The 17,260-nt window shown below is 36.0% G+C and overlaps 1 protein-coding gene across 3 annotated transcripts in view; it reads right to left on the bottom strand.

The window, feature by feature from the left end:
* Nucleotides 1-14,683, bottom strand: part of nbeal2 (neurobeachin-like 2) — a 63,831-nt gene extending 49,148 nt beyond the window's left edge. For 2 of the 3 annotated variants that reach the window (XM_026284386.1, XM_026284387.1), the window contains exon 1: nucleotides 14,233-14,678. In XM_026284386.1, the coding sequence (XP_026140171.1) occupies nucleotides 14,233-14,283 (51 nt within the window). In that variant the 5' untranslated portion in view covers nucleotides 14,284-14,678. Of the gene's footprint in view, nucleotides 1-14,232 lie in introns of all 3 variants that reach the window. The other variant, XR_003294001.1, reaches the window with a different exon arrangement.
* Between the last annotated feature and the right edge of the window lie 2,577 nt (nucleotides 14,684-17,260).

Here is a 17,260-nt window from a genome sequence, read left to right as displayed (position 1 = left end):
TGTGTGGTGGAGGGGCTCTTGTTACCCCGGTCTCTGCTGAGCCCCCACCAAGTTGCTTCTATTAATTCCAGAATGTGTCGCCTGGAAGCCTCAGAATCATTCAGAATCCATCATGACGCCTCCGCTGGTTTACTTCTCTGCTCTTCTCTGCTCTCTTGCTGTCTGTACTTCTGTCGAGCAACCAGGAAATGGCAAGTCACTTTAACTGAGCCATATTTCCTGTCTTCTCTGAGCTAGGCTCATCGTCACCATGTTCTCTTCCTCCTTTGCCACTACCACAGCTTTACTGGTAGAGTATGTCTCATCTCGCTATGAACTAAAACCAGTAAGCCATCTGATGCAACCTTTCAGAACATTTCAGATAAAAATTGTCTTTACAGGTGGATCGCAATAAAGTAGAATGTCGTGGAAAAGTTCATTTATTTCAGTAATTCAACTCAAATTATGAAACTTGTGTATTAAATAAATTCAATGCACACAGACTGAAGTAGTTTAAGCCTTTGGTTATTTTAATTGTGATGATTTTGGCTCACATTCAACAAAAACCAACCAATTCACTATCTCAACAAATTAGAATATGGTGACATGCCAATCAGCTAATCAACTCAAAACACCTGCAAAGGTTTCCTGAGCCTTTAAAAATGGTCTCTCAGTTTGGTTCACTAGGCTTAACAATCATGGGAAAGACTGCTGATCTGACAGTTGTCCAGAAGACAATCATTGACACCTTTCACAAGGAGCGTAAGCCACAAACATTCATTCCCAAAGAAGCTGGCTGTTCACAGAGTGCTGTATCTAAGCATGTTAACAGAAAGTTGAGTGGAAGGAAAAATAGTGGAAGAAAAAGACGAACCGAGAGAACCGCAGCGTTATGTGGATTGTCAAGCAAAATCGATTCAAGAATTTGAGTGAACTTCACAAGGAATAGACTGAGGCTGGGGTCAAGGCATATAGACGTGTCAAAGAATTTGGCTACAGTTGTTGTATTCCTCTTTTTAAGCTACTGCTGAATCACGGACATAGTCAGAGGTGTCTTGCCTTGGCTGAAGAGAAGAAGAACTGGACTGTTCCCCAGTGGTCCAAAGTCCTCTTTTCAGATGAGAGCAAGTTTTGTATTTCATTTAGAAACCAAGGTCCTAGAGTCTGGAGGAAGGGTGCGGAAGCTCATAGTCCAAGTTGCTTGAAGTCCAGTGTTAAGTTTCAACAGTCTGTGATGATTTATGGTGCAAAGTCATCTGCTGGTGTTGGTCCATTGTGTTTTTTAAAACCAAAGTCACTGAACCGGTTTACCAAGAAATTTCAGAGGAAAAGAACTTCCTTCCCCTGACCATTTTTTTGAAGATGATGATTTCTTTTTCCATCAGGATTTGGCACCTGCCCACACTGCCAAAAGCACCAAAAGTAGGTTAAATGACCATGGTGTTGGTGTGCTTGACTGGGCAACAAACTCACCAGACCTGAACCCCACCGAGAATCTATGGACTATTGTCAAGAGGAAAATGAGAAACAAGAGACCAAAAAATGCAGATGAGCTGAAGGCCACTGTCAAAGAAACCTGGGCTTCCACACCACCTCAGCAGTGCCACAAACTGATCACCTCTATCTTTAAAAAAAAATGTTTAGTGAATTTTTGGTCTTCTGGATAGTATGTTCATTTACTGTACATGTACTCAATACTTGGTAGAGGCTCTAATTAAAGCAAAAGGAGCCTCTACCAAGTATTGAGTACATGTGCAGTAAATGAACATACTTTCCAGAAGGCCAACAATTCACCAAATTTTTTTTTTTTTTTCATTGGTCTTATGAAGTATTATAATTTGTTGAGATATGTATTGGAACACATGCTCCTTTTCGCTTCCCTCCTCAAAAATCCAGCACACCTTCTTGCACCAGAAGTGACTTTTTGGCCAGCAGTAGAGCTACAGAACCCTGATATGTCGAGGTTCTCTCTAGCCCTTTGCCCCTTCGATAGCTCAGCTGGTTGGACTGCATGTTGGAGTGTTGGTGGGTCTTGTTAAATGTCAGCCAAAATCATCACAATTAAAAGAACTAAAGACTTAAACTACTTCAGTCTGTGTGCATTGAATTTATTTAATACACGAGTTTCACAATTTGAGTTGAATTACTGTAATAAATGAAATTTTCAACCACATTCTAATTTATTGAGATGCACCTGTATTTATTCACTTTCACGTTGTTTTAAACCATGGCTTTCTTACATTCAAGTAACACAAAAAGAGAAATTTAGAATAATGTACCAGCTGCTCTTTACCACAGTGTTGAAAATGACAAAAAGCACTATATAAAATCTCATAAGAGTGATGAATACAAAGTGTGTATTATAGTCTGAGTCTTTGAGTCACAAACATGTCAGAATTTAAGTCGTTACACACTGCTTATCTTCCTGTCCAGAGAGCTTTTAACCTCCCTGACTAAATCATTAAGTGAAATTTAAGAACAGGATCATTCTGAATTGTTGAAAGAAATCTGACTTTAAAAATTATTTGTACATGAAAAAAAATTACAATTCTGACATCATTTACTCACACTCATGTTATTATAAACCCTTAAAACAAATCTCATAGAATAGAATAGACTTTTTAATAGAATAGACTTTCAATGGATGGACTCTTCATTCGTGTTTTGAAGATGAACTAACATCTTACTGGTTTGGTTTGGTTTTTGATATTTGCATGAACAATTCCTTCAGATTTCAACCTGTTTCTCGCAGGAGTCAAATGACTTACAAAGATTTGGTATATAGCCCATCAAGTCATTTTGAAACCGGACAAACCCAGTTCTCATTCACTTTCAACAATCTGCTTTGTAAACCATCATGGTACCTAAGGCTGACTGACAAAAATGTGATGATGCTGAAATTTAACTGAACTCTTTCTAAGGACCTTGACAGAGTTGAAAGCCCAGTTGTGCAACAGATTACCCTCTCATCTTGGTACACATACCATAGTTGAGAGCACTGTAAAAGCATGCTTTTATCCCACAAAAAGATTTGGTGTGGCTTTCAAATAATAGCTGGAGGGAAACCTAAAGACTGAGAAAAGATCACTGATTCAGTATGAATCAGCAGTCAGATGGAAGTGACATGCCCTGACTCGATGCATGAAAAAACACTTTTACAACCACATGGAGAATGAACCCTAAATTGAAACTCATAAAGCAATGACACGGAACTGAAGTTGAGTTGGTATTGAGTCACTTTGCCAATTGATCACTTGATCCTAACTAAGTGCTGAGCTTTACAGGGGAAATGCCAACAGTGTGTCTCTGTAGGCCCAGTGTTGCCTACTGTTTATAACATCACCCTTAATGAGTTTTCCATTTTAAGCTCTGGCACAGCTGAATCCAGTAAATTAGATTTTGAACTTGACACAGATTTCATTAATTGAGACTACCAGATTTATGAGACAGCTACGGCAATCATGTTCTATCTTGGATGCTTTTCTAAAGAAACAAAAACATATATTTACATATGAACTAAGTGATAACAAAATAATCGTACTTTGTATGTACTACACAGAGGGTGGGCAGTCTTGTAACTTCTGTTACGCCACTAGATGATCGTTCAGGGTTGCTTCATTTCAACAGAATTATAAACTGCACTTCCTCAAACAAACAGTCCAAAATAACAGCAACAGCCAACATGCTAAATTTCTTTAATTGATAATGGGAAATGAAAATGTGTTAGGCAGATCTAAGAACTGAAACAGTTATTGTGAAACCAAACTGTCGTTATTTTTGTATTCACATCCAGATGTGACAAACATACATGCGCAAGAGTAAATCGTTTCTGATTCTTACCATGAATAAGGTCCAAAACCGGGCTTGAACCTTGAATAAATCAGTCAATAGATGGGCTTTAAAATATGGGAAATAAATACATATTAAAAAATAATAGATAAAGCATGAATATTTTTGGTAATTAACAATATATAAAAAACATAATTTTTTTATTTAGTTTTGAAGTTATAGTTAAGTTATATAACTTAGCCTATATTTAAATTATATTCAAATATATTTTTCATACAATACTTTTGATCACAGAATGAAATGGTTCAAGTGGTAGAGCATTGCGTTTGCAGCGCAAAAGGTTATGGGTTCGATTCCCAGGAAACACACATACTGGTAAAAAAGGGATATACTGACTGCATTATAAGTCGCTTCAGATAAAAGTGTCTGCTAAATGCATAACTATATATATATATATATATATATATATATATATATATATATATATATATATATATATATATATATATATATATATATATATATATATATATAAATATATATATAGTTATGCATTTAGCAGACACTTTTATCTGAAGCGACTTGACTATATATATATATATATATATATATATATATATATATATATATATATATATATATAGTCAAGAAAGTCCAAACCTCTGATGTGGAACGGGCCAAAATCCCCATTAAGATGAACTACTTTTCATGATAGATTAATTTCATGCTAGACAATATTTGATCAAATTAATTTCTCTAATGAGACACCAATTTGTACCCTAATCATGGAAACTAAATGATATTCATTAATCAATTCAATTCAATTAATAATTGTCTTGTGATGATAAAGTAGAGTTAGTTAAATTCAGGTCAGTTCTTGAATGCTATTTGACTCCAGTGGTGTTCTGTGAAGATGGCAAATCACAGATGAGCCATTCTGTCTGAGATTCCTGGCAGCTCAGAGAGCTCGCAGCTGCTCAGCGGACACAAAGAGGGTTTTTCTCTGGGTTTCTACCAATCATTCTCGAAGCCAGTAAACACAGGCCTCGGGATGCATGTGAAAATCCTCAAATATTCTTCAGGAGGCGACACACATTCAAAATGCTTTTAGATTTTCTCGATTATTTAAGACAAATTAACTTTATACACACCTAGCCAAATCAAAAAGGCCCACCCAGCTGCCATACAAACATCCCACATCTCCACCAACGGCTACTATCCTCACCCACTACACAAGCAAACAGAATAATGTCCTTGAAGCATCAGTGTTAAAGAAGGAAATGATAACTTCCTCTTAATTAGGCCACAGACAGACTGGGGGATCAAATATATAATAGTAAAAAAATTGTAATGACATACCATTGAGCAAAGTAGTAGTATGGCTGAATTACTGTTCCTGATTAGCCTTCTTCCAGATGATTGAAGCTGCTAAATGAGTCAAAGAGGGCTTAATATAGTTAAGCAGTCCCAAGGGTAAATCTCGGAAAGTACTGGAGCTCCTTGACAGCAGCAGCCTGGACTTATCCCTCCAGCCGGGGAATAAAAAATTTTTTTGATTGTTTTTCTCTTAAAATCTTTGTGAATTTCCCTGCAGCATTGAAACAGTTAAAGCACCTCTTTTTACCTGGTTTTTAACAGGTCTGCCAATTACTTAATATTAATAATCTACTTAATTCATTTTTCAGAAAAACTGAAGATGACAGACAAAAATAAGAAACAAATGTTCAGCTTAATGCTGCATTGCCCATATTCAAAACTTTTAAGTTAAATACAAATGCAATATACATGAATACAATCAATGGCAGAAAAAACAACAACAGTTGTTACATCTTGTTAACCACGAAGGAATCCTGGTTTCAGTTTGGTAAGAGAATAGGTGTAGTATCACTTCCAAAACCAAAATCATATTTCCTTGCCAGAGCTGACCAATCAAACTAATGATTTAATGTTTGTAAACAAACAAATTAAGACAGCCATAAATATTAATATAGTTTTACAGATACAGATTAATTTTACAGAGGTAATGTCATTTTTTTTTTTACATTACAATGAAACATTAAAATAGCAGTATTTCATTTTCACATTTTTTTTGTCATTTTTATATTTTTTTTTATGTAGTAGTACTAATATTTGATTTTAATTTGGCCAAAAATGAGTCATGTATATATCAATTTTTATTATTATCCATTATATTGTCTTCTTAAATATGTTATTATTACATTACAATGATATATTAAAATAGGAGTATTTCTTATTTTGTTTATGTAGTATTAATAATATTTTATTTGAATTTGGCCAAAAGTTTGTGATGTATATATTAATTATTATTATTATTATTATTAATGGATAAAGCCCCTTCTAGGGCACTATGGCACAGGGTTATACTAGGATATGTATCATTAGATTACTTAACCTGTGCTTCTTATAGTAAGGATGCTCATATGGTAAAGTGGGACCCATTTTTTTTTATATATATATATATATATGGGCTTAGATATATCCTCTATTCTTATTAGAGGGTTTGTTAAACAAGGGTTTAAATATCTGAGACATATTGGAGTGCAAATATCTAAGGCATAATGTGTGTACGATAATGTCATTCTTCATTTGATTTCTTTCTCAAATTGATTTATTAGAGTGGCGAGCCATAATTATTATTATTATTTTTATTTATTTTTTGTTCGATTTTAAGTTATGTTTGAAAATTAATATATATTATTATTGCTATTATTATTATTATTATTATTATTTGGATTTATGTATTTATTTATTTGGATTTTATTTATTTTAAGCTGTAAGCTCTAACAATCAATATAAAATATTTTTGAAATATATATATATATATATATATATATATATATATATATATATATATATATATATATATATATATACACACACACACATGTAATGAAAGTTTAATTTTTTCAAAATAAGTTACAAAAAATTTAAATTAAAAAAAAAAAAAAAAAAAAAAAAAAATTCAAATCACAAAATTCTGACCAAGTGTGCAGCCCTACAAACCAAGCACAGCAAACCTAACATTTTTAATCACATTTAAATTGCAGCCACAATTTTCATTCCCAAATATATGTAGCCCTACGTAATGTATTCTGAAGTTACCTTAGATTTTAGTCAAAAGCGGCCTATTAACTAGAATGGTGTCTAGGTAGACAGCTTTATACGTACTGGAACAGAACTATGAATGTAAACTCTCCTGTTTGATATTTTGCTGAGGACAATTAGGTAAAATCTAGATTCATTCAGAATGAGTTCTATGCGGCTTACAGTAAAACGAGCAGTTGAGTAACACGACATCTTGCAACAAGTATAAAAACAATAGCATCGGTACATCAATGTAAAAGCCTGAAGTCAAAGCTTAGATCACAGCCTTCTGGTTTATCCAGACAGTCTGTTTGTGTGCACAGATCATCTGCCTCTACAAGTCAGCAGCTGCGTCAATGACTCAAACTAAATATGTGACAGTCATAAAATGCATTACAAAATCAGGAAGTAGACAACTTTTTTCTATCTTTTTGATTAATCTGCTGTTCAAAGTACATGTTGTAGCTCTTTAGGTTTGAGAGTGCAGATTCATGCTCATGTCTACCTAATACTCAGATCATTTAGGTGGTCTATCATGGACTGTAATGGGTTCTTGTCTCTGATGATAAAACATCACTATTATGTAGCGAGCGCGGATTTTGGCAGATAAGCATTGGTAACTACCATGTATACACTCTACTTCTGAAGATGTCTCATTCTTCAAAACCGGGCAGTAAGTGATCTTAGGCTTCAGTAAAGTGAGAAGTAGGCAGTACTCAGTAAACACCCAAAGGTTTAGTCAACTGTTTGCAAGCTTAATCAAGTGAAGACGAAATTTCATTTAAAAGACAATGAGGTAATGTACATTTAATCAAATAAATATATATTGTTTAGATAATAGTCATCCAGTGCTAAAACATGGTGTAGCATATATCAAAGTGGGCAAATATCAGAGATTCCTATAAAAGAAAAACACTGGCAATCCAATACATCAGCTGAACTCTACAGAGTTTAGACATTGAACTGTTAGAATAATCAATCAGTTTGTCTCTGGAGAAATGACTGCAAACATTTCATTAGACTGCCTGGATAACACATTACTCTTAAAAAAAAAAAAAAAAAAAAAAAAAAAAGTTCCAAAAGCAGCAAAAGTTGTACTCACTGCAGATCTAGTCTGAGCCTCAGACCTCACGCCCACGGACCATTGGCTAAACGTCTGATGCATATGGTACGCAAAAGTGGAAACACTTCAGGAGTGTCAAAGTCGTCATCAGATTGGTTGAATTCTACAGGATTTCTGGGAGATGTGTGTTTGTCGCGTTCTTTACCGTTCCACCTGGAAACAAAGATGACGTGACGCCAAACCCCCTTTTGAAAGAAGAAAGCTGTAGAGCTTACAACTGTGATGACGAGCGCTTTTCAGGATCAACTAAACGCTGGAGTTTCAAAAGCATGTGAACTATTTAAAGTTTGCAGCACAGAATCTTTAAAATACGTCCAAGAGACACTGGTCTGTTACTGTTGCAACATTTCCACGCCCCAAAACGTTTTGCTGAATGAAAAGGAATGTGAATAGTTGTTTTACATGTCAGTCTGAAGGTCTGGCTACGTGAGACTACTGCAGAGCCACATGGGTAAAATGGGTGGGGCTTGATCTAGTCTAGCCCCACCCCTGTGGACCTAATGGGTGGAGCTTGATCTAGTGTTTAGTATTTTTAGCGATAGGGCTATTGTTAAGAGTAAGGGTGTGGTTGGATCTCCAAGCTTTACCCATTACATCGAAATACAACAAGCACCTTCTCTCCCAAAGGTGGATTTTGACAGTGATGCCAAAGAAAGAACCTTCTTAAAAAGAACCATTCTGTCTAGTGTGAAGACCGTTTTAATAATCTAAAGAACCTTTCTCCACAATAAAGAACCTTTTGTGCAATAGTAAGATTCCATGGACGTTAAAGGATTTTCATGGAACCATCAATGCCAAAGAACTTTCATATTTAAATGTGAATGTTAAATTAGTTTTTCCAACTTCTCTGACAATGAACAAGTGCTCTGGAAAGGCAAAGACCTGTTGAATACTTCAAAGTATCTATTAAAGTGTTGAACTATCCAGCACAAAGATTTGAACCCCCTAAGTTACCCTGCTTGCAGAATTGTGAGGGGAAGATAAAACAAGAGCTGAAAATGCTTTTAAGATCCTCGCATGCGAAACACTGGTATTCACATCAGATTATGCACCTTTATGCAAACATTTGTCTTAAACGTGATTTAAATCTCAAAAACTTGACTTACAGGTACATGACAAAGGTACACAATGGCAGTTCAGAGAATGGCAGAACTGAGGTGGGTGCTGCCAGGACTCTCAGTCTATTGTGAGAGTATACTAAAATCTATTCAGATGTACAAGCTGGTTTATCGTCTGTAAAAGCATACACACCTGCCAAGTCAGTCTCCTCCTACGAGGAGCACGTGCGAGGAGCAACAAACGACCGAAAAATAGTTGTAGTATAACGTAATCAGCATGATTGCGCAACCATGAGGCCATCCAGCAGGTAAATTTAAGATGCATTTCTTAGAATTGGGAAAGATTTATGATGTTCTGTTAATGTTGTCATCATTTTCTCATGCTCATCTCAACTCAAGTGGTGCTTTAATTGTCTTTTTTATAGGAGTTTTGCAGTATGAATCACCATTAACTTTCCTCATCAACTAGAAGCCCCAGAGCCTCATTTTGTTTTTCATGAAAAAAATGATGACACTGAGCTAAATAAATGTTGGGTGGACGGTTTCATCCATTTTTGAAAGCTATTTCAAATACACATCTATAACTAGCTCAAGTTTATTTGTAGATCATCCTGCATGAAGGTCCTCCACAGAACATAGAGCGTCAACCCTCAAACTCACAAAAATCACGACACACAAACACAAGCTTGTTATTTCCCAAAACCCCTTCCTCATTTGGTCTTCGGCTGAACTGGGGTGATGATGTGTACCATGTGTTTGTCAACTCACAAACAGGTTGTTCAGAGAGGTTACAAATGGTAGCAACCATGACAGGAAGTTGGTTTTATCACATCAATGTTGTCCTCTGAACAGCACACTCAAGAGGAAGTGGTCTGACAGAGGCAGTGTTGCACTCGCAGCCAAACGAAAAAATAGCTGGCACATCATTACAAATACAGCAAAATCACCGGAATGACATGACGTTAAACTTTGCTGTTCTTCTCCGATTGTGTACAGCTGCCTCTCATGGGGAAGATATTCAGCCAGATACAGTCTAATACACGCTTAACATTGAGCTCTACTGTTCAAAAGTTTTAAACTTTAAGAAATGAATGGAAAATATGTTTCGAAGTCATGTAGACTCACATGTGATGAAGACTCCTGCCATAACTTAACATGGAGCAGGTCACCTTATGGGTAGGGCTGTGCAAAAAATGTTATGCGATTTTCATGCACATCTCCTCAGTAAAGGCGCTCCTGTGATTAGAAGTATATCTCCAGCATGTGCGTTCAGATCAGGGTTGCCAGGTTTTCAAAACAAATCCTGCCCAGTTGCTTCTCAAAACTAGTCCAAAACTAGCCAATCGCGTTTCCAGGAGGTTCCCCGATAAAATTAGCATTTTAGGGGCTAAACATCACATTATTATCGCTTCAACCCGCGGTCATGAAAAACAACCGCAGACTTGGCAAAACTGGTTCAGGTGGAGCGGCATTTACTACACAGAGCCATAGTACACAGACAAGCTACACAAAATCGCTTTCAAAATCGACAAAGAATTGCTTGCGATTTTGAAATCAATTTTGTGTGGATTTTCAGTGAACTAAGGCTCTGTGTAGTAAAGGACAACCAGTGTTGCCAAGTCTGCGGTTGTTTTTCATGTCCATGGGTCGAAGCGACCCCAATACCAATAACGTGATGTTTAGCCCCTAAAATGCTAGTTTTACCAAGGGAACCCCGTCGAAAAGGTGTATTTTACCGCTCAGAACGAAATGCGATTGGGCTGGTTTTGAGAATTGGGCAGGTTTTGTTTTGAAAACCTGGCAATCCTGATCTGAGCGCACATGCTGTAGATATACCAATAATTACAAGAGTGCTTTACTGACGAGATGCGCATGAAAATCGCATTCGATTTTTTGCACAGCCCTACTTATTGGGCAACCAACCAAATACTATTCACTCTGTCTTGGTAGCCTTCCCCTAACTGAGCACATTTTCTCACAGAATACATGTCTGACAGCAGATGATGCAGAACGCAAACATTTGCTTTTGTTCAATGCTACATCCACACCACTAGGTGTCAGTAAGTCCAAGATGACTACCATACTGGCCAGTGCCAGAATTTTTTTTTTTACTGAATACATCTTTAAATGGACAATGAAAAAGTAACGGCAGATTTTTTCTTCTTCTGTACAGTTAGGATGTGAAAGACTAATTGACTACTACTTCAAGTTGACACTTTAAATACTAGTCAAAATATAGTCATTAATGTAACCAATTTTTTTGAATAAATTCACTTTGAAAAGTTAATATCTAGAGCAAAAAACGAAATAATTTAATTTCACCTCGGACCTTACACGCATGTTTTTTCATAGTGCCACTCACTAAATGCTCACTAGGAAGACGAGCAAGGTGTGGGAGCATATTTGCCGGTATTAACATAATGAATGAAAGTAAAATGGTTTTCTTCAGAAAAGGTTATTTGACATTTGTTCAAGTTATTTCAAGTTTTTCAAGTTAAAATAGTGTTTATAAGCGTAGCACTGCTTTGTTTACAGAGGCAATTATGGTAACCACTGTATTTCTGCTTGTCCAAAAGTGCCACCTACTGACAGACAGTGAATCTGCATTGTCATTTAGCCTGTCTGCTGTATTTGTTGCAGTCAGTGTTGTAAATTTGAACCATTTGATAGGAAATAAGATCCATTTGGATAATAATATGTTATTATATTTGACACTTTGAAGAGAAAGTGGACTAAATGACAAAATGTCCTACCAAACAGAAGTCATGAAGATACAAAAAATAAAAATAATAAAAATGACATATAGAATGAATGAATCATTCACAATAAGATCAATAAGACACATTTTAAAGATAAATTGGGCAAATTTGAATTTTATGCTGACTTTATGCTTGAACAAACATTTTATGCCTGCAACCAGATTCTCAAGTAACATGAAACTGCAATAATAAACTGAAATAAACTAAAATCAAACAAAATTAAGCTTAAAGAAGGACACACATTGTGTCAGTCCAAATTTACAAGCTTCCCATGAGACCTCGTTACACTGAGAGGACATAGGACTCATTCTACGGTCAAATGACTTGCATAATAGGTGAGGAGAGCTTTAAATGGGTTTAAAATAGAGCAAGCCCTCATGATCCCAAAGGAAAACAAGCTAATTTTCAGCCTTATCTTGTTTAAATCGCAGCAGACAGTAGTCAGCAGAGGCATTTTAAATGGGTGTTTTAAACCAGTTTCAAAACATTGGAAAGCATTGTGCTGTCAACCATGCAGGGGAAACTAACTCAGACATGGGTGTGCAAAAATCACATACGCCTTTTATCTTTGTTTAAAAAAAGAAAAGAAAAGAATCACATCTATATCAATGTACCTGCGGAAAAAGGCAGACCCATTTGCCTGCTGCAACAATCAGAGGAATCCGTCTGACTACTTTGCATGTCTGGTATGGATCCCTGTTAGCTTTTTGTGTGAAGTTATTAATAAACGGGAATAAAATGACAAAGGGTTGCTTTTTAGATTATGAAATGAATGAGATCTAGAGAAACACTCCCAGCTATCTGGAGAACTTTGCACCAAGACCAGACTGGAGCACTACTGCATAATTTATAAAGCTTCTTTTCCATGCAATCTGCTAACTATACAACGTTTTTACAGAGTGTCAAATTAAAACAGCGATCTGCAAGTAGACATTTCTCTTTGGTGACCCTTGGTGCTTCTTAAATCCTGCACCTGCTGTTTTGGTTACCATGGTAGCCATTCATAAAGAACACTATAGTGACCATTACAGCTGACTTCATCCAGTAAATAAGCCATCACGAGTTTCAGAAGGAATACATGGACGCCCAACTTCTACATATTGTTTTAATTGTATAATTGCTCTCAAAAATGTTCAAGACTGCAGTGTGGTTTTTGTATGCTCTACTCCACCAGAGGGTGTTGTCAACATAACCATTCTTAATGTAGTGAAGGGAAGCCCGACTCACTTCTGTGAATCAGGTTATTCCAGAATAGTTTCTAACAGGCAAAGAAAAAAAAAAAAAATTTGACTATCATTTTTTGTGTCATGACATAATCACATGGCCCCTGATATCCTTTAATGGCATATTACATACTTAAAAAAAACATTATTCATTACCTTTACATTTTAACCCTGAAACACAAATCAAAATACTGGTAAGACAGCAGTGAAAATCAAAACGGAAAATTAGTTTGGATATATAAATTATAAATATATTTTCTTTCTTTCTTTCTTTTTTGATTAAGCTTAATTTCATAGGTCCCACAGTTCACTTTGTTACAACCACGATTCAGCCCATAAAAACAAAGTCATACAACCACTGATAAAACTGTCAGCTCTCAAACTGTAAGCATACAATTCTCTATGCAACTAGTAAGTAACGAGAACTGGTCGGATCGATTCGTGAACTATCGTTCTTTCGCGAACAAATCGTTAGGAGCCGGTTCAGCTGATTCACTAAAAAGATTCGACTCATAAGAACAATTCGTTCGCGAATCGGTGAATTTATGTGTAAATATAAACCATTTCAGCAATAATACATGAAATGCTTATTTTAAATAAACTATATGCAATTCAAGCATAGTTAAAGCTCGCCGGAATTGGAATTGAAGATTTAAAATTAAACATTAAAAAATATAAATGTATTCACTGTAATGCTGTCGATTTATTTCAAATAAAAGGAACTTGCAAACCACATTGTCTATTAGAGACTAAATGCAAATTCTAAAGAAAAAGAGAAGTGAGCAGGAAGAGGCATTACCTGACTCAGATAAACACCAGAACCAAACAGAATAACTGAAACATCAAATCGACCTGTTTGTGATGGACCATAGCGTTACGCTTAGAGAAAATATCATTAGTCCTTGTGTCATCACAATTGTCAGTCACTTAATAACAAAATTAAATATTAAGCGGGAGTCAAATATTTTCACTGTGTACGTGCACGCGCAACCTTCCCAAAAAAAAAAAATAACCACGGACGCACTTCCTGAAACTGTTTCTACACAAAAGGGTAATGAATTATGGCGAGTATTCTTGCCTTTTAACTATATACATGATGTGACATGATATGAAACGACAGTGGCAAGTTTGCAACAACATAACTCCGAAGCCAACAGGTGTCGAGTGGCTCGCGCAATCGCCCGCTCGTGACTCACCTTAGTGTAATATAACATCCACAGCTCGTACAGTCGCTCTTTCGAAGCCATTCTCCTTTGCTCTTCTGCGTGTTCCCTCCACTTAGCCGTCAATCAAACCATCTGAATATACATCCACAAACGACATGATCACGGATTGACTCGGCGAAGATCCGTGGAAATACTGTTTGCTAGAACGGCATGCTGCTGCACAGCTGTCCACTACCTGGTTGCCAAGCTCTCCCAAAGTTGCATGTTTTTTTAGATGGAGGGTGGGTCAAAATGACAATTCCGAAGAAAGAAACTAGAGAATGTATAGAGCAACATTTGAAAATCTCGCTAAACGCACATCTCTGCTGGAGGAATTCTAGAGGAGTTGAACGCACTTGTCTGTGCACGCTTGCTTTCATTCCCCTGATCGCACTCACTCTCCTCCTCTCGAGCGTTACAGCGACAGTAGAGAGCAGAGCAAGAAACAGCCGGGAGGAGTTCAGCCTCAGAGCTGCACAAGATGAAGGAAAACCATTGAGCATCATGTCACAGCTGATTGGGAAAATTAACAGGGATGGAATGGCACTGGAGAGCAGGAACTCCTCCTGGTGACTTAGTTTGTAGAAAGCAAATTAACATTTACATTATTAATTTGTGAAGCTTCCAGTACACAGGAAGAAGTACACACAGGCTACACACACGCAGACACACACACACACACACTATAGATAGATAGATAAATAGATAGCTGACATTCTATTTAAAGGGATAGTTCACAAAAAAAAAAAAGAAAAAAAAATCATATATCAAATGAAGCCCCATTAACAAGTTTATTAAAAATTAAAGTGTAATGATGCTGGATTCGGACATGCTCTTTGACATTTTTTTATATAAATGCAGACATAAATTACACTGAAATTCAATAAAGATAATACGAAAGACAACATTTTGTTTCAATCAAAACTTCTGAGTTCTCAGGCTTTTTAAATAATTTTATTTAAATGTAAATTGTGCCTTGTCTGGTGACACGTGTTCATTTGTCCTGGCTGTGCAGTGCATAAGAAAGTTGTTTATGAACAGTTAACTCTGCATGAATATTTGATGATTCAGTCTTGATTGAAATTTGCACATATAAGGACACTGGCTCTGATTCATTATATCTCAGGGTTTAGCTGTGATTTTGGATCGTGATTGGGATTTGTCACATTGCTCATGTTATTTGTAATTTATTTTAACTACAGGGGTGGACACCTGAGGCTGGAGAGTCTGAAAAAGATTTGAAAGCAAAGGTAACACCAAAACACACACAGGCATGGTGTGTCACCATTATTCTACCATTTGGGGGAAGTCGTGACCTAGTGGTTAGAGAGTTTGACTCCTAACCCTAGAGTTGTGGGTTCAAATCTCGGGCCAGCAATACTATGACTTAGGTGCCCTTGAGCAAGGCACTGAACCCTCAACTGCTCCCCGGGTGCCGCAGTATAAATGGCTGTCCACTGCTCTGGGTTTGTGTTCACTGTGTGTGTGTGCGCGTGCAGTTTGGATGGGTTAAATGCATAGCACGAATTCTGAGTATGGGTCACCATACTTGGCTGAATGTCACGTCACTTTCTGTTTCTTTTTCACTTTGTACACAACACACTGCAGTATTTATTATTCTCCACAAAACACACTCTCACTTCACCACTTCAGCAAACAGGATCTAGATGAATTAGCATACACACATATAAATTAAACATATTTTATATTTTCTTTCCCTAATACATGCCTTTGGCCTGCCATTAATATTTTATCTTCGTTGTTTTAATCACAAATACAGTGTGACTTGATGAGTTTTTTCACAACTGAAGCATTTTAGAGTAAAACATCACAATTTTACATTCTAAATTATTTGAGATTCATATGGCCATTGGATCTCTTGACAGCATGCAAACTCTATGCAAATAAACTTGTGTTGGCAAAGAGTTAGAACGATCTAATTTCGTGTCTTTTCATTTTCATTTGGCACATTTGTTTTTGTCTATAACTGCATGTGCTATGACAACACCATATTTAACATCATTCTGAAGGGTCTATTGTGTTTGGTGCCTGGAACAACAGTATGCTTTTGATGAAGGTAGATGAAAAGAAACCACAACTTAAACAATACATACTTTCTAAATCAAAGCACATATTTTCCCCCGTTTCCCACACTATTAACTACAATATGATGCCTTTAAACAATAAAATATTAAAAAGGCATTTTTTTTTTTTTTTTTACTAATTTTAGTAATCAAACAAAAGAGAGTGAGTCATAATGCAGCATTTGTATTAGTCCTAATATAATTGCTAAGTGCATCTTTGTGACTGGTCACTGGGAAGAGGATGGACCTAGAGGCAGCTGTATTGCCATGGCAATGCCCTACATTCCACACCATGTCATGTCATCGGGGTGTTTGTTTTCCTGTTTGGGGAACTTGTGTGGGTCATTTTTTTTTCTATTCAGATGAGTTGTGATCTCTGAATAATCTTGTTCATTCTTAAGACCAGAGCATAGTAGCATATTGGTTATCTATCTTACATTTTTTACTCTTACAGTGTTTTAAAGTCTATATGAAGTTGTAAACTGTTGATTTTATTGTATTGTACTTTTTTAGAAATGTAGTTTTTCTTTGTGTGTGTGTGTGTGTGTTGTAAATCAGCCCTTTAGTGATTTCCAATACAAACATGAAACTATTATCTTATTAGCCATTAGCTAAAATATTAATGTAGCCTGTAAATCACCATACACGTTCTTTATGTGAAAAAAGAAGCTCCAGAATCATCTTTTGTGTTTCATGGAAAAAAGAAATGTAAATGTAAATGATTATCCTGAGCTCATGTGTACATTAAAAGAAAAGTCCTGCATATGTCACTATAATCAAATGATCTAAATAGGCCTGCCATTGCACAGATGAATGTATTATTTATATTTAACTTTTTTTATTGAAATGTAAGGCATGTAATATTATAATTACGTTGTCATTGTATTATAGTCAGTGTATTATGGTATATATAAAAATATTATTTGCATATTTGA

Source organism: Carassius auratus, chromosome 16, assembly GCF_003368295.1.
Source record: "Carassius auratus strain Wakin chromosome 16, ASM336829v1, whole genome shotgun sequence".
Lineage (NCBI taxonomy): Eukaryota > Metazoa > Chordata > Actinopteri > Cypriniformes > Cyprinidae > Carassius > Carassius auratus.
This window is presented reverse-complemented; position numbering and strand designations above follow the sequence as displayed.